The sequence below is a fragment of the Python bivittatus genome, unplaced genomic scaffold, assembly GCF_059951505.1.
Source record: "Python bivittatus isolate LINGU-HERP-01145 unplaced genomic scaffold, Pbiv_v1 ctg000670_np1212, whole genome shotgun sequence".
Lineage (NCBI taxonomy): Eukaryota > Metazoa > Chordata > Lepidosauria > Squamata > Pythonidae > Python > Python bivittatus.
The window spans coordinates 1,232,522-1,254,505 of NW_028277094.1; the positions used below are offsets into that span (position 1 = coordinate 1,232,522).

At 40.1% G+C, this 21,984-nt stretch overlaps 1 protein-coding gene across 2 annotated transcripts; it reads left to right on the forward strand.

Moving 5' to 3' along the window:
* The first annotated feature begins 1,630 nt into the window (after positions 1 to 1,630).
* On the forward strand, positions 1,631 to 21,984 carry ZNF711 (ZFX family zinc finger ZNF711). Of its 2 annotated transcripts, none has more exons than XM_088151500.1 (9): positions 1,631 to 1,818; positions 4,778 to 4,879; positions 5,523 to 6,053; positions 13,109 to 13,267; positions 13,717 to 13,863; positions 15,117 to 15,254; positions 16,923 to 16,970; positions 17,441 to 17,584; positions 19,146 to 21,984. In XM_088151500.1, exons 2-9 carry the CDS (start codon positions 4,795 to 4,797, stop codon positions 20,321 to 20,323), a joined length of 2,430 nt encoding a protein of 809 aa, XP_088007626.1. In that variant the 5' UTR covers positions 1,631 to 1,818; positions 4,778 to 4,794; the 3' UTR covers positions 20,324 to 21,984. The 2 variants fall into 2 exon arrangements, with proteins under 2 accessions (XP_088007626.1, XP_088007627.1); XM_088151501.1 differs by lacking the exon at positions 1,631 to 1,818 and adding an exon at positions 2,713 to 3,855.

A 21,984-nucleotide genomic window follows, 5' to 3' on the forward strand; every position in this document is an offset into this window, starting at 1 on the left:
TCCGAGAAATTGGATATTGGGAGTGTTGTGGGACACTGAAATAGTGCTTCCAAACCTTAGGGGGTTGGTTGGTTTGTTCAGGGACACGCCTTGCCAAGACGTGTAGCTCATGCCATCACCCAGCAACGCTAAAGGATGCTGTGAGTTGTAATTCAGCAACCCCTGGAAGAGCAGCGTATACCTGGTCTGATCTAGAACAGGGTTTCTCAACCGTGGTCACTTTAAGATGGGTGGGCATCAACTCCCAGAATTCCCCAGCCAGCATGAGTTAAAGTCCACACATCTTAAAGACTGTGAAACACTGATCTAGGGTTCTCAAAGTGTGGTCCTAGGATTTCTGGGGCCCCCCAAGACCCTCTCAGGGGTCCGCGAAATCAAAACTATTTGCCAGCCCACGCTGAAAATTAATACAATATTAAAATCCCACCAAACAATTGAGAGAAGTGGCAGCGAATGTGTTCAATTTTAATATGGTAAATATTGATAAATACCGCCCATAAAAACAAAAGCTCTTTGGGGGGGTCCTCCATCATTTCTAAAAGTGGGAAGGGGCCCTGACAGCAAATGAGCGTGCATCTCACTGTTATTGTCTCTCTCTAGCAGCGATGTCCAGAGTCAAGGCAGCCGTGGCCACCATCTTGACTTTTTGATGCCCCCCGATCCTTATAAATTTGGAATGCATAAAGACAAATATACATCAAGGCCCAATCAAGGGGCCTGGCCTTTGCTCCTGCAATGCTATTTTGTTCTCATCCTTCCCCTTCCCTGAAATCTTGAATCTAATGGTGGTATGGGAATATTGGAAAACGCAGCCCCCTTTCCATCTTACAAGGGTCCCTAACAAAATATTGTAAAGCTCGCTATTTCCTGCTTAAAAGATGAAGCGGGGAATCTTTTTTAAAGCCCCGTTTAAAATGTTGGCCGTTTTAATTTGTGGGTTATATTGGTATAATCACACACACACACACACCCCATAATATATTATGTACTATAAATATTTATCGGTAAAAGAAACCAAGGCAAATGTATGCCTGCGTTGCTCAAGAGAAATAGGACTGACACTCAGCAGCTTAAAGAATAGCCCTGCCTAGAAGAAAAGTAGCGTTTTATTGTATTTTATTGCAATAATAATCCGATCGAGATTTGTGCTCGTTCCCTGTTAGGGTAAGGGAAAAAAACCTAATTGTTAGTTTCAAACTTGGACTTCGGTCGCTGCCTTTAGAAACATAACTCTAAACTAGAGGAAAGATCATTGCAGAATTTCAACCCCTAGTTTTCCTGCGCATTTCTGAAGCATGCCCTCCCACCTCCGGGGATGTCCTTGGCGTGAGACGATACCCACAGAATCGCCCGTTGGTTGGTTTCTCGTGCGTCGCCCTCTCTCCTTTGCCTCCAGTCGGGTCCCCTTCGCTCCTGGCCTTTGTTCGCCCGCTCTCCATCTGCCCCCGCCCCTCCCTTCAACTCAGGGCAAGATGCCGGCCCCGCTGAGCTTCATTCGCCTCCGCGCGCATGCTCCCACAAGGGAAAGGGGGGCTGGCAACCCACAGGACGACGCGTCCGGGTGACGTGTTCCAGCCGCGGCTGTTCACGAGGACGGCGCAGGGGGGAGAGGGAGGGAGGGGGGAAGGGAGCGCGCGCGGGCGAGAGAGAAGGCCGCGCGCGCTCCCGCCCGCCTGCCGTTTCCTAGCCCGAGCCTGTGATTGGTGCAGGCCTCGGACCTGGCGGACCTCGAATGCCAGGCCCCGAAAACTGGCAGCCGAGGCGGCCGAGCGTCCTCCGGCCTCCACCCCCGCTCGGGCCCGAGCCCGCCCGGCGAAGGTGAGGAGGTGGGGGGAATTGGGGCGCCCAGCCGCCGGTCGCGGCGACGCGAGAAGCCAAAGGAAGCGCCTCAGCAAGGCGGGACGGCGCGGCGGCGGCGGGAGGGACGGGCGCCAGGCCGCTTAGGCCCCGGCCCAGGCCGCGCCCCGAGGCCTACTCCAGACATCCGTCGCGGACGCCTCCTTTCCCCGCTGCAACCACGGAATTAGTTTTACCTCAGCCCGAGCACCGCCCGCACCCCCGCCAGCGGCTGGAGGCGCCGCCGCCGCCGCCGCCGTGGCCGGCCCGGGCGCGAGAGCCGGCCAGAAAATGGCGGCGCGCAAGATGGCGGCGGAAATCGGCCGCTGCCCCCCCTGCCGGCGCCTCTCCCCGCTCCCGCCGCCCCCGCCGCCCCGCCTCTCCCGGAGACGGCTCCGAGGAAGCCCCCCCCGCGCCAGCGCGCCCCCGCCCGAGCCCCCGGCCACCCCGCCGACGGCCTCCGGAGGGGCGCGTGGGGAGAGCCGCAGCGGGAGACCCGCCCGGGCCGCCCCGCAGCGCTGCCGCCGCCGCTGTTGCTGCCGCCGCCTCCAAGCGGGAGGGGAACCGAGCCGCCGCCGCTGCCGCCGCCGCTTCCCGGGGAGCGCCCGTCTGGCTCCGGCCCCCGCGAGCCGCCTGGTTCCCTGCCCTCCCTCGGCCGCGCCACACCGCCCCGGGGAAGGATGGGTACAACCCCACCCCTTTTGCCCGACTCGGGCTGCAAAGCGCCGCTTTTTTGTTTGCTCATCACGGGCGCTGATTGGAAGCGAGAGGAAGAGGAGGGTGGCGTGCAGCTTGCGCGCGCTCTCGCCCCCTCTCCGCCGCGCGCGCGCGCCCTCGCGGGGCGGGGGGGCTCGCGGGCGCGAAGGGTGGGGGGAGCGCGGGGGCAGCCCGCCCGCTCCACGCACGCGCGGCCCCGAATGCTCTTTGTACCGCGCCCCCCCTCCGAAACAAGCCAGCCCGTGCGATCCCAGCCGCACGTTCGGCGCGGGCTTCCCGCGGGTGGCCGTCCGCCGGCTGCTCGGTCGCTTCGCAGGGGGGAGCAACCCTCTCGCCGCCCCGTGGAACCCCCGCATCGCTTAAGACTTCCCCGGCCCCGTTTTCTACCCGAGGAAATGTGCCTTTTACCAACCCGGGGCGGCGTGGAAGCCCTCCGCCTCCCCTCCTGCAGCGCCTTCCCCCGGGAAGCCAGGAGGGCTGCTTTAAACGGCAAAGCAAGCGAGCTAGGATGGTAGCTGCAAGGCAGGCGTTGCTTGCGTTTCCCCGGGGGGGGGGGATAAGTCCTTAATGGGGGACCCACCGGGAGGCAGGAATGTAGTTGCGCAAAATGGTGTCACTTATGTTCGAGGGTACGTTTTGGAGCATTCACACTCCCCCCCCCATTATAAAATTTGGAGCGATGGTTTAGGATGCAGCGCTGTTAATCAGCAGTGGGCGAAGAGGCTCCGCGGAGCAAGTCCGTGCTGCTCAGACCCGACCAACTGGCGAATTGGGCAGCCTTACCTAGTTACTCCTTTTTCTGAAACTCTGCAGTGGTAATACGGATAGAGCCAGAAAACAATCACAGATGCAAACGTCCTTTCAAAAAGCCATTGGATGTCTCAGAGCTGTACCACTTTAACTGTGGGGGTGCTGTCTCACCCAGCTAGGCACTCCATATACTTTTCAGAAGTTTGTGCCTTCTTTCAGTTAATTATGTCCTTTTGTAGAATTTTAATATCTTGATGTGGAGAGAAATTTTGCCTATTCTGGCTGTGAACATCAGTAACAAATGTATATTCCTAACTGGATTTTTATGCATGTTCAGTGAAGATTAAGACTAGAGTGAGTCCCCATGCATTTTTGGCCCAAAGAAAACAGCATACCTACAGTTCAAGGATTCTTGCTTTGATTTGATGAATAATCCAGTCCTCCAGACTCTCACTCCTATTGGTGCAGTGCTGAGCTATCCTAGATTAACAGAACAATCCACGCTTCTGCAGTTAACCATGAACATGCTTTGGAAGATTCAGGAGGAAATTAGTATGTACAGCAAGATAGAGTATAAGCACTTATGATAAGTTAAAGCTGCTTAGGCAAAACTATACACTATAGCCCATATGTAGATGTTAGTTGTATGTAATTTATGTAAGTATGCCAAAGTTTTGCATCTCAGGTAAGCTCACCGCATAAGATAAAAGCTTGAGTTGATAGTGGTAAGGTATGTGCTGCACCTTTTCTTCAAAACTGTTTATTAGAAATTGGCTTCATTCAAGCATGCTAATATATATCACCAGCCTTTGGGTGATCACAGTTATAAATGTGAATATTGCAAAGCTTATCTTAAGAAGTTTAACTGTACAAAGATTTATCTTTATATACCACTGTTTACCTGGACATACAGAACAACTTTGGCACAAATAGTCACGAGGCCCAAGTAGTAGATCCCTATATTTGCCAGTAGGCCTGAATAATAAAAACAGGCCTTTGGTTGTTATGTTCTGAAAAAAAAACACAGAAATTTAGGTTGGATTTGTCAATGTGAATAACAATAAAATGTAGGTAACAATTGTTACCTAAAAATCTTCAAAATGTGCAGAAATGTCAGTGTGTTACCTTGTTTTAGACTTCATTCTTATGTTCACTTACCTGGAAGTAAGACCCATTGAATAAAGTGAGTTTATTTTTAGGATTTAATTATGAAACATTTCACAGCATATTAATAAATATCTTGTATAAAATTAATTACATAATTTGCAAATAATTTAATTTAAATAGCAGCTGGATCTATTGTCATATCCTTTAATTGCTCTGCTAATTTTCACTCCTGATTTAGGATTTTGGTAACTATGGAGAACATTATGTTCCTGCTATGTGTTTGCCCTGAATTTTCACAGAACAATTTAATAAGACATTTTATGTGATATTAATGCAAATAGTAATTTCTGTATAATTTTCTTTTCAGTTTGTGAATGAGCCTCGATGATTATGGATCCAGGTGGTGGAAGTCTTGGTTTGCAGACCCAGGAATCCAAAATGCCCCACACTATGATTATGCAGGATTTTGGTAAAAGCAATACCATACTCACACAAAATTATTATTAGCTAAAGTATTTACTTATTAGTTGCATTGTGTCGCAAATGAATAATCTGCAACATGAGTGCCAAAACTGGGATGGGGAATAGGAATTTAGGTTATTTTGGGGCAGGCTTACGGGGCTCACTTCCTGCTACCTTTCCTATGCTGCACTGTGGTTAGCTGCATGCTTCAATCAGTTACAAGCAAAGCCACATCCGGGTGTGGAGGATATATAGTGCCCATTAAAGAAATCCTTGTTCTGAATTTGACAATAAGGTGACAAAATAATTATTTTAAATAATACCACTGTATTAAATTTCTGAAATCAGTTGAATTGGAATATACCACATTTGGTACTAGAAGGTAGCTAACCTGAATATTTAAAATTCTCAGTCCAGCCTACAGACCTGGTATTTCCTGGTGGACTAATTGGGTCCCAACACTTACGTGCATATTTCCATCCAGCTGCAGAATTCTGTTATTGCATCTTTTTAAAGTTAATGATAAATATACTAGAAGGCTGGAGAGTACTTCTGATAACTCTATTCATTAGCTTTATTCCTTAGGAATGTATTATTATAGAATACCAAACAAGTATTAATATGCTTCCTCATTCATTATTGTTTCATAGTGGCTGGAATGGCTGGTACTGCTCATATTGATGGAGATCATATTGTTGTGTCAGTCCCTGAAGCTGTACTAGTTTCAGATGTTGTCACAGATGATGGGATAACACTTGATCATGGCTTAGCAGCTGAAGTTGTCCAAGGACCTGATATCATAACTGAAACTGACGTTGTTACAGAAGGAGTGATTGTTCCTGAATCTGTATTGGAAGCAGATGTTGCTATTGAAGAAGCATTAGATACTAGTGATCATGTTTTAACTTCAGATTTAATAACAGAAACTGTTAGAGTACCCGATCAAGTTTTTGTGGCTGATCTTGTTACGGGTCCTGATGGACATTTGGAACACGTGGTACAAGATTCTGTATCGGGACCCGATTCTCCCACAATGGTATCAGAAGAAGTTCTTGTGACGAATTCGGATACCGAAACTGTGATTCAGGCAGCTGGCACTGTTCCTGGTTCCACTGTTACTATCAAGACTGAAGATGATGATGATGGCAAGAGCACATCTGAAGACTATTTAATGATATCTTGTAAGTGAAGTAAAGGTATATATGAAATTATCTACTCAGACTAGAAGTGATTTAACGATTAGAGATGTAATTGTATAAAAGTACTGTGTTTTGTTGTTTCATATTAAGGAAGACATTATAAATGAGTTAAAAGAAACTTCAGGGTAAAAAAAAATGTGGAGGAAACTGGAAATGTTTAGGCTAAAACAATTCTAACCTTCAGCATGCATACATTGTCTCAGCTGAGAATAATGGGTGTAGCTCTTCCCTGGGCTGATTGCTTTTATTAGCTTCCACTTGAATTCCTCCTTTTCAACCCTTAACTATAGTTTACAAGTATGTTAAGATGAGTATTAATTCCAATTAACTTAAAAACTATGGTTAAAAGTAATTTCATATGGCTGTAAAAATAACTGTAGTTGATATTAAAATAGCTAAATATGCTTAATGCTAAAAAGGGAAGAAGAGGGTCATGGAGGCCAGGAGGAAAGAAGGATGAGAAAAGAGGTGCATCAAATCTCTTTATCATGATTAAAATCAACATGGAAATCATTTCTTTTTAAATATGCCAAGAAAATGTTAGGAAAAGAATGTTCATCTCATGTTGCTGCTAAGTAGGTACCATCTGCTTCTGGTTTCAAGTTAAATGCATTTATTTAGCAGTCTGTTGCCTGTTTATTTTAGTTTTTATTTATTTATCAATTTATAGACTGCTGCAATCCCAAAGGACTCTCCATGGTTTTCAAAATAAAATACACAATAAACAATATGTAATAAAAATACACAAGTAAATGGTCTGCAAGCCAATTAAAAACACCGAGTAAAATTAAATAAATATGGTATCATGGCCCAAATGCCCTCTAGAAGAGCTTAGTTTTGAGCTGCTCCTGGAAGGCAACCAGAGTGGGAGCCAACCAGATGTTCACTGGGAGGACATTCCAGATGATCAGTGCTGCCATAGAAAAGCCCCTCCCCCAAAGTGGGAAAAAACTAGTAGTTTCTCCCTGGTAGATCAAATTGGGTAGGCCGATTCCAATGTGAGAATGGGGTCCTGCTGATAACCTGATGCCAAACCACATACAGCTTTATAGGTTAGCACCAGTACTTTAAATTGCACCCGGAAGCCTATCCATAACCAGCATAGGGTCCACATCACCGGTATAATGTATTCCCACTGGCAAAAGGTGATTAGCACACTGACCACTCCTCTCTGAACCACCTACAGCCTCTTAGTGATCTTCAAAGACAGCCCCACACACAGCACGTTGCTGCAGTCTAAATAGGTGGTGATGAGGGCATCAATCACTGTAGCAAGGTCCTCCTGCTCCAGGAAGGGCTGCAACCGGATACCACACAAATCTGTTCATAGTCCCCCCACCCCCCCAGCTTTAGTCAGCATGTGCTGTTCTACTAGGAGGGTTAGTCCAGAAGGACCCCCAGGTCACAAGCTTACTCATTCAAGGTAGTGACACCCACGTCCAGAGATTTGTTAGTAGACCACAAGGAAATGAATAGTTGGTACCTAATACAAGCCTATTCATAAACATTTTCATTATGATTCAGGTATTTAAAAAAATAAAGTTTAGCTACTTAGGTTTTATTAAAAAGAATGAAAATTGAGAAACTACTTTGGAATTTTCTTTCAAATAAGTATCAAACATATTACTGTGACTTCTTCATTTATGAAGCTGTTTCTACCTTCAGAATGATTAGATCAACATAATGGTCAATAATATGCCAAAGAAATTTAGAAAATAAACTAGCCTGTGTTGTAATACAGTATCATTCTTCAGGTTTTTAATTGTCATATCTGCTTAATTACTGCCAAAACTATAGATGAATGATTTGGAAGTTGTATCTGCCTTCTCTGCTCTCAGGAGGAGCTAGTGGGCATGTGGGAAGCACTAAATAACCATGTTATTGCTTAACCATTTTAGGGTTAAATACGATCTACAAACGAATATATTTCTGTATTAAAGAATGATAATTGTGACAAATTGAGAACTTTTCCAGCAAAATATTTCATTCTGCATAAGCACAGCCTATCGACAATACATGTTTAATTACCTAGTATTTTATAGAAATATATATTTTACATATTTCATAGAAGTTACTTTTTTCCTAAAAGTGAAGTGCTGTAAATACTTAATTTGTCATAATGATGAAGATTTCTTTTCACCTTCAATCAAAAGAGTTCATGGTAAGGATATAACATTACGCACAGACATGAAACAGTGAGAAATCTTCACAATTGTAACATGACAAATCTGATTGATTTTACAGTAAATAGAATATTTTCCTGATATTTATTTATTTATTTATTTATTTATTTATTTGAAAAGAGAGGCCCATATTTAAAAGGCTACATTTTTAAAACTCTTACCTAAAGGGTTGGACTAGACGATCTCGGGGGTCCCTCCCAACTCTGCAGTTCTGCAGTTTTACGGTCTAGTGTTTATAGCGGCCAGTGACGGGAATTCAGAAAGAGTGTACAAGAAAAATTTGCCACACAAAGAATAAAACACCCTCCTTTGTTTTTGTTTTTCAGGTTTGTGATGTTCAGACCCCCACAGTGGATTGCTAGCTTTTGAGCCATAGGATGGTACTGCATGCACATGCTGGTGATCCTATACCCACTACAGAGCCACACTGGAGCTGTCCTTTAGGGATAAGGTAATATTCCACCGCCACCTCCTTTTAAGAATCGGTTACAGTATAGCAGGGGTGGGCAACTTTTTCTCGGCACTGAGCCATTTCCCTTCGCTGACCGTCTGGTCTTGCCTTCACCCAATTGGATTCCGCTGCCTTCAATCGTGCCAGTATAAGAGTATGGCAAGGTGGTGGAGTATCTTGCTACCCGTCCAGTGCGTAGAGTTACAATGTGGTTTACGGCCACATAGACCGCAGCTTGGAAATGGGCCATAAAACGACCGGTTGGACTACATTTGACACGTTGGCCAAAAGTTATTCACCCCTGCAATACAGCATTGCGTAGTCTGCTACAACTATAAGTACAATCCTATTCTGTTCCCTTCTGAGAGAGCAGTAAGGAAAGTCAGATTTTTTAAAAACAAAAAAAATTGCACAGCTGTAAATTATGGCATGTATCTCATGGTTTCTATGGTGGGTGTGATATCACCAGCATAGTGCATGCTGAGACATCACATGAATTGGGAGCTGGCAATCCACGATGAATCTGAACATCTCACACCTGGAAACAGCTAAGAAAGGTAAGTTAGAGGTGGTTAAGACTTCCTTATAATTTTTCTTTGTCAATAGATATTCTTTCCTACATAAATATTTCTGTAGAAGATTAGTCCTTACAAGTCCCTGGGTTGTAAACAAATTAATAGATCATCAATGACATAAGGAAAGAAGCTTTAAATAATTGTGTCCCCCCCCCCCCCCCCCGTTTTGCTAGGTTTTATGTGTGGTCAGAAAGTAATACTCTGGAATTATAATTTGAAATTTTTGGTAAGAATGAATGTGGAGTTAAACAATTCTTTTTTTTACAGTAGGTTTACAATTCTTACGTTAAAGTCTGTAAATTGTCTTTTATTTTTTCATGAACAGAAAGTTGTTAAATTGAGGTAGGAAAATGCATTGATGTATGAGTTGTGGGTGCAATCTAGCTTGTATGCATTTAATTCTGGAGTCCCTTGAATAAATGGTGCATAAATGTTAAAAAGTAAAAAATAAATAAAAAATATGCAGTTAACTTACATTTAACAGATATCAAGCTGGAGATTAAAGGTACAGGGCACCACTGCAATATTCATATGTTAAAGCATTATTGACAAATACAATATGTTTATAATGATTTATAACCATTTTTATTTGCAGCTTTTTCCCCAGTACTATAGCATTTATTCCAGTATTTTTTCAACATTTCCCTGTAGCCATATGGGTTAGATGCATACTTTATAAAAAGTAAACTTTCAGCAGTGATCAGAGACTGTGAAATATATAGTTTTATAGTTATAAAAGTGAGCCATAACTAAAATAAAGTTGAAATCATTGCATTTTGTTAAATCATCTTAGCATTATGTTTCTGTTATATTGAGAACTTTCAGTGTTAAAGAATTTTATTTAGCAAGTATTGTTCAGTGCAATGCCCCTCTGAAGTCTTGAAGTTTTATATTATCCATTGCAGTATTTCTGCTGCTGCCTTTAAGGCATGATATTAATGATATTTAACATATAAGTTTTGGAAAAATATATTTTAAGAGGTAAGACTTTCCTCATGTCTTAAATACTGCAGTTTATATTAACATATGTTATAGCCAGAGTTTTTATTTTGGTTGGAATTTTTCAGGGTCTTTGTTAACATAAGGATTATTCTTTTTAATAAGCCAACATTTGAAACTAGGGTTTATAATTAGTGTATGAATCTTGACTTGTCAAAATAATGGTAAGCTGGAATTCAGATGAAGTCATAATGTTAATGTTAATCTTTCCCATCCTTTTCAATTTCTGGTAAATTTAACTGTTCCTCTTCGCAGGAGAAACAAATTGGAGTGATTAGGCAATGGTGCAGCAACAAACCTGCTCATAAATTATATACCAGGAGTCCGAAAACTTTATTTTAGTGTTTTATGGTCATTGGCATATCTTAAAAATCTTAAAAAGAACCTTGTTCTTTGTCTGTTATTTTTATGAATGAAATTAAAGCAGTGGCTATGAATTTGCACAATTAGTTTATTATTCTTCAAACAGTGTACATGGAAAAATCAACTGAAACCCTGGAAAAAGGGAACTATCACAATACAGTAGAGAAGTCACTTCCATTACCTTCTCAAATGACATATGTTTGTGTATGTTATTTCTCTTTCTCATTTCTTTTTTACTACATCTTCACTTTGTTGAATCTAATAGGTGCTTCACTGTTTGGCCTGGAATCTTTTGTTAGCTAGCGGAAAGTTTACATTATACATAGAATTGTTGCAACTTTTTACATCTTTCTCTGAACTCATATTTTTAAAGGGAAAAAAACGTAACCTTTCAAAGGCAAGAAGTTACTCCAGAAAAAGAACACTTTTTTTGTAGCGATCCAGGCTTAAGCATTTTGGAGGGGTGCTTCACAAAGGACTACTTGAAACTTTGTGATGGCTACTTCACTGTGGAATTTGGTGTGACCTGCCCCGCTCTTCTGAGTATGGATGTGAATGCAGGGAAGACATTTATGCCCGCTAACCTGGCAGGAATGCCTTCTCTCTGTGTGCATCCACTTGACAGAAAGTCAGCGAGAGCCTCAGAAAAACCACACTGAGCTTTCAAAAGACAGAGAAGCGTTTGAAAGGACTCCCTTCTCTGTGCTGGTAGCATAAACCATCCCTTCTGTCAGCAGTTATTGGCACATTTTGGAGGAACTGTCCCGAAGGCAATGCTGCTCCTAGCCCACTTGTGAGTTAGCCCTCCTATTAAAATAACGGGTGTATCATCTGTGTGTAAATCTACCAGTTCAGCATTTCCCTACAATTTCAGCATGCAAGCTATTTGTGTTCTTAATGTTGTCTGTCTGTGATCTGCTAGGGAGGAGGAAAGATCCATTGTCCTCTATGTGATGGCCTTTGCAAATTCAGATACGTAGATTACACGGGCCAAATGAGTTGAATTTTATTAGGGTTTTTTTTAATTCATTAAAAAACACCAGCAACACTGAGTTCAGTCATATACGTTTAATTTTGCAATGGTTAACAGTAGCAGTACTGATAAATCTTTCTAAAAAGTTAAGTGATTAGCTTTTTTATTTCTATTTAGTTCTGTTTTCAGTAGCTCCAGCATTGTTCTGACCAGTTCACAGACTTCTGAAATACAAGTTCATCAGTGACACCAAAAACTGCAGCAGTTTTAGCAGGTATCATTAAATGACATCTAGCACAGGCAATATGGGCACACACAAAGCAAAGCACTGTTGTATTCATGTATTGTTTGTGTATATAAAAGCAAGAAATTATATATGATTTTTTGCTTGCTTCCCTGAAAGAACTAACACCTAGAAAGGGGCTCAGCTTTTAGCTGACTATTGCATGGAAGTGCAGCCTTGCAAAACAACTCTTTTCCAGCTTCCAGCAAAGTCAATTATACTCAATTTGCTTAAGATAAATCATACAGGCCCTGTGGTACTGTTAATAGTGCTAAAAGGAAGCTCTAAGGTTGATGGTGAGCATAGAAGAAAGTCTAAAACAATGTCAAAAAAAGAGCAGACCCTGTAAATGCTTCCTTTCTCCAGTCTCAACATACTCTTACTCCCCCACCCCACCCCACCCCAAGCAGTTTACTTCAGTACCTTCAGCTTTATTTCTGGATCATTCCGAAACAAGAGACAGTATTTGAAATTGATTAACATACTTTGATTAAGAAAGAACTGTAAATATCCCTGTCCATAATTAAAATTAGCTTGACATAAACCTAACTGATTAAGGGGAGGGGAAGGATTTCCCCGCAAGAAAGGAGTGTTGAAGGGATTGAGTAAATAATTGCTTTCTGACCCCCTAATGAAAATAGACCTGTCCAAGGGCTTCTAATGCAGTTCGCTCACAGTTTCACTGTTCTACGTCATCTTGTAGAGTACCGTATTTTGGAAAGGAAGCTATATCTGTGTGAATAAATACTAATACTTTATTTGAAATTTTGAAGGTCTTTCAAAGATCAAACCAAGATGAATTTCCTTTTTATAAAAAAATGATAACGGGGTGTCTCACTTCTCATATCATATGTTCTAAAATGAAAAAAAGAACCATAAAAATGCAAAATACCCACGCCTTATTTAATTGCTTAATCAGACATTATGATATTAAAGATATATTTCAACAGTGCACTTGCTGATTCCTTCTGGTGGTGAAATTAATTATTTTGATTTACTAAAATAATAAATTAACAAGTTACAATGAATACATGTATACCATGCGCAATCTTCAGAAACTAAACAAGTACAGAGCGATTGGTGTGCATGCCAGCTTCTAATGCAGTCATGTTGGTATTTGCATAAATGAGCTAAGATTCTTGGACAATATTGTTTTGCTTCACATTCTACTTCAAACTTAACTGCAGTTCTTATTTATTTATTTTTTTAGTGGATGATGTTGGGGAAAAATTAGACCATATTGGAAACACTCCTCTAAAAATCAGCACTGAGGTTTCACATGGTGACGTATCTAAAGATGATGGGTTTGGTTCTGAAGTTATTAAAGTTTACATATTTAAAGCCGAAGCTGAGGATGATGTTGAAATAGGTATGTATCTTAAACTTACATTCGTGAATCAGTCCATAAATGTTAAATAAAATCTGTCTGCCAACCTTTATAAAGTAAATCTTTCTTTATAATTATTCCAGTTAAATTAAAGCTTCCGTCAAGGCAATTTAAAGTAAATGGACTCTAAATCAAACCAAAGCATAGCAGTTGTGCCCATCGGTCTCAGACTATATGAAATGTCCTATTCTCCCCACCCCACCTTCCCCAGCATCTCATGCACTTCTCTAGAGCCTTAACTCTTTCCAAGGCTTGTAAGGCTATTTTTAATTTGTCATACTACTTATAGATTGAGATTATCTTGGTATGTTATCTACCCGACCTAAAAAATGTGTTGATTGCTGTTATACCCCAAACACAGAAGTAAAATAGTAACATTTTACTCTTTCTATTAAAAGTCTATCAAGTGAAAAGTATTTCTTCCATTCAAGGTGGAACAGAGATTGTAACAGAGAGTGACTTTCACAATGGACACTCTGTAACTGGAGTTCTAGAGCAAGGCAGCGTTGGCAGAGTCCAGCGCGAGAAAATGGTTTATATGGCTGTTAAGGATTCCTCCCAAGAGGATGAAGATATTAGTAAGGACAAACTTTTTTTTATATTATTAAGCAAATAATTTTGTGATTTCTCTAAGAATCGTAAACTCGGTTGGATTTTATCTCTGAATTATTAAATGATTGTTCTAAGTTTCAGAAGATAGAAATTAACAAGCTTCCTCCTCTCTCCCACCTCTGTAATTACTCAAGTCACACATTTTGCATGTAGAAAGAGTCATGTGCTCTTCTCTTCAAACTTTAATCCAAGCAACTGCAAAAACCATTTTGACAAAGCTGTGGTCTAGTATTATGTTGCCTCATCATTGACTTTGGTCTGCTTTGCACATCTGAATAGCAGAAAATAATGTGTTTCTTGAATTTGTATGGAAATGTTGGCAATCCCAGATGCATTTTGTGAAATGTCTGAAAACAAGTATGTAGTTCCCTGTGTACCATTGTTAATACTTTTATGAATGCTTCATCAGTTGCTGGTATTCAAAAATTTTTAAATTTTGCTTTTCTAATTTACCTAAAGCTGTGTTAATGTCTAAATGTCAGTAGTTACTGACTTAATAGTTATTCTGGATTGCATAAAATTTTACTTGCCTATTCAGTATTTAAAATATGTTGAGACCAGTGAGAATCAAGATAACATAAAACAATCACCAAGATACCTAAAAGCATTGTCTCTGTACTTTCATTTCCTTTTTAAAAAATTATCACCCATTTTTAAAATTAAATATCTAAGCCTAATGACTGTTTCTGTTTCAGATTTTACTTTAGCCATGTACTTACTAGATAGATAAGCTAATCAACAGCCAAATTTATTGACTTACATTACAATATTGTAAAGCGTAGATTAGATAATATATAGGAACGGATTTGAACATTCTAAGTGCTATATAAATAACTGTATTTTTAAAACTGTGTAATTTAACTATATTATAGGATTGTGAGTTAATTTAAAAAATCACTTTATTAAAGTGCTTTTCTACTTAAAAATTACACTTAGTTTCTCCTCAATATAAAACCAGTTTTATAATTTTAAGCAGATTTGTTTAAAAGCATTTTTTGGTTCTTTTTTTTTTCTTTTTTTCTTTTTTTTTTTAGCAAATATGCATAGAACAGAAGCCTTAATACAGTAATAGAGTAGAGGAGAATTTGATTCAGAACAATTTTGTATTGTGGCTTATTGCATACAGATCTAGATAGTAGGTTTAGTAGATAATTGAGCAAGGATGAATTAGTTGCATAAATAGAATCATTAATTTAGCCTCCTTTAAAATCAAATCTAGGCTGTGCTGAAATAGCAGATGAAGTTTACATGGAGGTAATTGTTGGTGAAGAGGAAGCAACATCACTTCCTGATGCACAGCTTGAAGACTCTGGTGTGAATAAAACTTTTGTTCCAGTTGCATGGGCTGCTGCTTATGGTAGGACGCTAGATTCTTTTTATGATAGTCCCTTCTCCTCACTCGAGTTCCTACCTCTGTAGCCTTGCTCATCTCATAGAGTTTGCTCATCTCTTTCTGCCTAAAGTCAAGTCTCCTTCAAGCCAAACTTGACTCTTGGTGACTGAGAGAAGATTTCTGAAATGATATCTTCCAGTTCACTACTTGGTATTAGAACTGGACACTACTTTTGCTTCAACTACGCATATTATAACGCATACAAAATATAACTTCAGACAGTGATTTATTTCCCAATTTCTTTTGATTCCTTGGACTTCCTCTTTTCTCTTTTCATATAAAATAATAAAAGCAACTGACCTTATCTGCTGTAATTACAAGATCATATAAATAAAGAGGAATGCAGAATATTGCCTATTAAATAACCAGCTCTTCAGTCTTCCCTGCCACAACAACATGCTAATGTAGTGTTTCTCAACCTTGATAACTTTAAGATGTGTGGACGTCAGCTCCCAGAATTCCCCATGCTGGCTGGGGAATTCTGGGAGTTGATGTCCACACATCTTAAAGTTGCCAAGGTTGAGAAACACTGTGCTAATGGATTGAGCAGGATAGGCCGTGTCTTTTTAAAATTTCTTTTTGCTTCCTTTAGTCCTTTTGTAACTGCTTTAATCTGTATATGCCTTTGCTCAATCAACCTTATAAAGGACTGAAATGAAAAGAGGAGGAAGACTTGCTTAAGAAACAAGGAATGGATACATCTGTGGTTTATGAGCAACATCATTCAGAGCATATTTTAATTAAGACGTCTAGTTAAAAACAATCTCAGCTGACACTGCTGGAGAAAAAATATTGTCAGATACCCTGGAAGCTCTGTCAGAATAGGTGATACTGGCTAGGTGGACCAGTGAACTGGTGGGGGGGGGGGTGTATACACACACACAGACCACACACACATACATTTTATGAAAGAGAGACTGGAAGTTGCTAGGTAGGTTTGTTTAGTTCATGCACTGACTTCTGCTTACATAGCAAGTATTTTTTAAGATAGTATAAACTGAATATTTGGAAGCTAATTGCTGCTGTTTTGACTGCCTGAGAAAATAATGTTAATAGTATAATATGGATTCTTGGACACCAAAGCCTGTTTGTAAATTCTACTTGGAAGCAACAGGCAGCAAGCCATGTTACTAAACACAAGATTTTATTTGATTATATTTTGTTTTTGCTTGGCACTCTTTACAGTTCTTACAAAAGAAGAATTTTGGCAATTAGTAAAAACAGTTACTCGTTTTCTCTTTCAACTATTTCACAGTATCATTGCACAAATTATTTGTTAGCTATGTGCAAAACCTAATGATCTGTTTCTCTTCTGGACCCAAATGATTCAGTCAACCATTCCAAGGGCAGTCTGGCAGTGCTCCAGAGGTCAGTCTTCTGAATTGGAGGGGCTCATGTCTTCGGATTGTAACAGGCCCATTTTAGAGTTGGACTACATCCAGAACACCAGAAATCACTTCTGTTGTGTGTGTTTTTTCCCAAGGATTAGTTTCAGAAAACTGCTGGATGAGCATGCTCCAGAAGAGAAGCAGAACATAATGACGTTCTTTAGAATGTTCTGCTCCCAAAACAAGAGGTTTTGCACATCCCCACTGTTTGTGAATTAAATCACAAAACTGTTTATTTCCCTAGGGGATGATAGAAGACTTCCCAGGAAATATGAAGACTGTCAAACACCAGGTGAGAAAATGAAGAATTATTCTATGCTTAGTGAAAATACAGCTCCCTCCACAATATAGTACAGAGCAGTATATGTATATTAGAATAACTCCTAATTAAATTTGAAAAGCAAAAAAGAATATTGATACATAGAAATGCTACTCGAATATCACCATTGAGAGTTGCAACCATTGGTACCACTATACCAGGTAATAAATATGAGACCAAAACTTTATATGAGTAAAATATTTATTTTCCTGCTCTTTAGCTGGGAAAACTCCCAGAACATAAAGTAAATATAAACCGTAATAAACTATTGCTTTTTACATGATGCATTAAAGAAAAGTTTGAAGTGATTCTGGGTTTCTGGCATCATGAAGCAGAGTCCCATCCTATGCCAAAGGCTTAATAAATGCTTTCAGCTTTAGTTTTCTAAATCCGGTATTCTAAGGCACTCATCTGCAAAATGTTGATGTTATCTTTCATACCAGGAACAAACTTGGATGCAAGATTAGAGAACAAGAATGGTAATACCACTCAGTATCTGCAAATTTGTGATAGCATTAATACAAACAGATTGCTCAAGCAGAAGACCAAGAAAAGGAGGAGAGGTGAAGCGCGACAATGGCAAACAGGTAAAACAACCTTCTAATAAGTTATTATCCAATTAAATGTAGCTTGTAATGTTATTAACTCTTCTATTTCCGTTGGGAATTTTTTGGCAAAAAAACGACTACTATGCTTTGTACAGTCGCTTAATCACTTGCTGTATCTTTTTCCCAGCAAGTTTTGAAACTACCTGTTGTAATCTACCACCAGTTGTTTTTGGGTAAGAACTAGTTTTCATGTTTTGAGACTCCCTGTCCCTCTCTTTGAAGATATAACCCATTAAACGTGTGGCTTGATTACAAGCCATGTTTTCCTCCTTCGCGTTCTTTCCCTAGCCTTTTAATCATCTTGCCTGATAAGATGTTCTTGAAAACTTAAAAATGACAATTTTTATAAATTTTATTGGCCAAACAAAAATATTGTTTCAAGGTGGACTTTGGATTTAAGTCAGAAGTGATTTCAGTGTAATACCCTTTTACTTGGTAAGCCTGTAATAGCTGTCATCCTGATAAGTTAACACAGGAGGAAGTACAAGGAAGCAGCAGAAGTAGAATGCTGAACAAACCTGAGCTTTTTAAACAGCTTGTTTAGGAGTATTTATGATCCAATTATGTTGCAAATGAAAGAACAAAACATGCATCTTCTGATATCTATAGTGGATGTGCACAGTTATTTAGAAATTATCACTTTATTATTGAAAATACAATACATATTGAATAGAGGATGTTTAATTTTTAGATCATAAATAGTTATATTTATTAATGTGTAGAAAAATATATTAGAAACTCAGGAGATTTATCCTTTCTTGAATGTTTAATCAGTCCGGCAGCATCTGCACGTCAGGTTGAAACAGGCAACATGGCGGTCATAGTATCACAATCTTCGCTGATGTTGCAAGCGCATACAGAAATATAGGGCTTTGGCCATGATGCTCTGACTGCTGCCCTACTTGTTTTGATCCTCCATGGACAGCCCCAGTTGAGTTAACAATTCTTTATGTCAAATATTGGAAGTAAACACAATGTGTCCATTGTAGAGTGGGAAAAGAGTGTAAATAATCACTCAGTTATAAAAAATCAACTCGATAAAGATTAAGGAAGACAGATAGGGTAGTATTTGTTTTTCAGGAACTGGAAAAAGTAATTGCTGATTTGAAATGTTAATAGATCTTGATTCTTTTGATTCTTTAAATTTTAAGTTTTAAAAGTTCTGAAATGTAAACTATACATCGTCTTAGTAAAGGTTTAGAACTGGGGACGTGCTGAATTGTTTAGCAGAGTGAGTTCCTGGTTACATCTGCAACATGTATAACTAACTATATACAACTATAGTTTAAAAAGTGACTTTACTCTTAGAATATTGTCGATTTTTGTAAGAATTTTGATTGTCGCTTTTTGCAGTCTAGTACATACCTTTCCTGGGATTAAATCTCATTTAATTGACTAGCATATTTACTACTTTGAGTAGGTTTGCATTGTTAGCTGTCAAAAGATTTGCTTCCTTTTAATTCAATATTGCATTCTGTTTAACTTCAAAGTAGTTTTTTATCTAATTTACTTCATAATTGTTTCTGCTTATTTGAAACAGCTGTTATAATAGGTCCCGACGGACAGCCCTTAACCGTCTACCCTTGTCACATATGTGGAAAAAAATTTAAGTCCAGGGGATTCTTGAAAAGGCATATGAAAAACCACCCAGATCACATGATTAAGAAGAAGTATCAGTGCACAGACTGTGACTTTACAACTAACAAAAAAGTCAGCTTCCACAACCACCTGGAGAGCCACAAGCTCATCAACAAGGGTGACAAAACGCACGAATTCACCGAGTACACCAGGCGCTACAGAGAAGCAAGCCCCCTGAGCTCCAACAAACTGATCTTACGGGACAAAGAACCTAAACTGCATAAGTGCAAGTATTGTGACTACGAGACCGCGGAGCAAGGCCTGCTGAACAGGCACCTGCTCGCGGTTCACAGCAAGAACTTTCCCCATGTTTGTGTGGAGTGTGGGAAAGGGTTCCGCCACCCTTCAGAGCTGAAAAAGCACATGAGGACCCACACCGGGGAGAAGCCTTACCAGTGCCAGCACTGCATCTTCCGTTGCGCGGACCAGTCCAATCTGAAGACGCACATCAAAGCCAAGCACGGGACTGACCTGCCCTTCAAATGCGAACACTGTCCGCAGGCGTTCACAGACGAGAAGGAGCTCCAGCAGCACACGGAACTCTTTCAGGGGCACAAGACTCATCAGTGCCCGCATTGCGACCACAAGAGCACCAACTCCAGCGACCTAAAGCGGCACATCATATCCGTCCACACGAAAGACTTCCCTCACAAGTGTGAGGTTTGCGAAAAGGGGTTCCACCGCCCCTCGGAGCTTAAAAAGCACAGCGAAACCCATAAAGGGAAAAAGATACATCAGTGTCGGCACTGTGATTTTAAAACTTCAGATCCTTTTGTACTCAGTGGGCACATCCTCTCCGTTCATACCAAGGACTTGCCTTTTAAATGCAAGCGATGCAAGAGGGGATTTCGGCAACAGATGGAACTGAAGAAGCACATGAAGACCCACAGCGGGAGGAAAGTCTATCAATGCCAGTATTGCGAATACAGCACTACGGACGCGTCGGGCTTCAAGCGGCACGTCATATCAATACACACAAAAGACTACCCTCACAGGTGCGAGTATTGCAAAAAGGGGTTCCGAAGGCCATCCGAGAAAAATCAGCACATAATGAGGCACCACAAAGAGGCCCTCATGTAGCATATGAGCTGTGGAAGACAGTGCGATAGGCTAATTGGGGAAGAAAACTCTCATGAACTGTTTCTCCTGGTTTCAAAGCTTGATCTTAAACCATAACTTTGCATTCTTTGTATTAAAAGTCTTAAAAGTATTAGGGTTGACTGGGTATCTCATAGCCCGATGATTGTTGCTTATCAGAACCTAAAGAGCACTATAAACGCAGAGAGATGAATGAATGTCTGAGAAGCTGCAGGAAGAGACCTTGAATGTCTTCTGTTATAGAGCGTTACACATTATTAAGCTAAAGAAATACTAAGATCATTACCGTAGCCCTTTATCAATAACGCCATTTGTCACATTAATGAAAACCAGGGACAGAAGTTCTTTCAAAGTATTTGCTAGGACAAATATATCATATGCAGTTTTGAACAGTGAAGCTAGATAGAAGTCAGTCAAGTGGTCCTTACATTTTTTAAAAGGAAAAAATTGGGCTGGGACATAGTATTCAAGAATGGGTCAAATTTTAAGATCTGTCCTTTTTTATTTTAAAGCGATCATAGCATTTCATAAGCAAGCCTTGTTTTCTCCATTTGTTTAAATCCAATGAGCAATTTCCAAAGTTTTCTTTCAGAGCTGCTAACCTATTTTTATTGCAGGATATCATGTCAAAAATACAGCATTAAGTTTCTGAGATCAAAAGTTTGGTGCTAGGGACAGAGACATGTATGTACATAATTTCCCTTTTTACCTGAAACTACAGCTGAATGTTTAGTATGGCACATACCATGATTAAAAGTAACTTTTGACCAATATTTTTTAAAAAAAATGATGGATGCAGTGATTGGGCACTCTTCTTTTTCTCGTACCTTCACAACCGTCCTTCAGAGAGTGTCTCACGATAGAAAGAAGTCAGCCGTTGGAAATTCCTAGAGAACCTTTCATAAGCAGTGTTTCTGGCAAGTCGGGGTCCGTGGCCCTGACTCGCCGTTAAATTTTTTTTTTTAAAAAAAACCCGTATAGAAACGAAAATGGCACCTTTTAAAGGATTCATACGAAACGTATACCATGCTATAAACTTGCATTCTCGATCTGTATGGAAGTTATGTATGCAGTATTTAACCAGAACAGTGAGCCGCCACTAGAGGTCAGACATGGGTCTTCAGTTTACAGTGTATACATTTGAAATATGCATCCCTTTAAACAAAGCTTTGTGTTAGCATGCTGCAAATCAAAATGGCGCTTAATATAACAAGCTGGTCTAGGGCTATTTAATAATTTAAAAAAAAAAAAATCTGTTCATAAATGTTATACATATAATGTGTCCTTTTTTAAAAACTTACGTTTTAAGTTGCTTCATGTTTGCACACAGCTGTTCACATGATAAATTGTAACTTTAATTCATTCATGCTACTATATTGTGGCTTTGTGTTTCCGATAATGTTCATACTTTGTTTTTGCACCAGATGAGAATCAGTTCCTCGAGAATAAATTTTTTTTATATATTTCCGACCTTCAGAAAGTTAACTTTGGGAAACCTTAGGAAACTACTTGTGTTTTATGTGGCTGTAAAAATGATGTACACGCTGTAAAATAAGATTGTCACCGTTATGTGGGATTATTATTTCAAAATGTGTTACTCATTGTAATGAGCATACAATAAAATGCATCTCTTGCACTCCAAA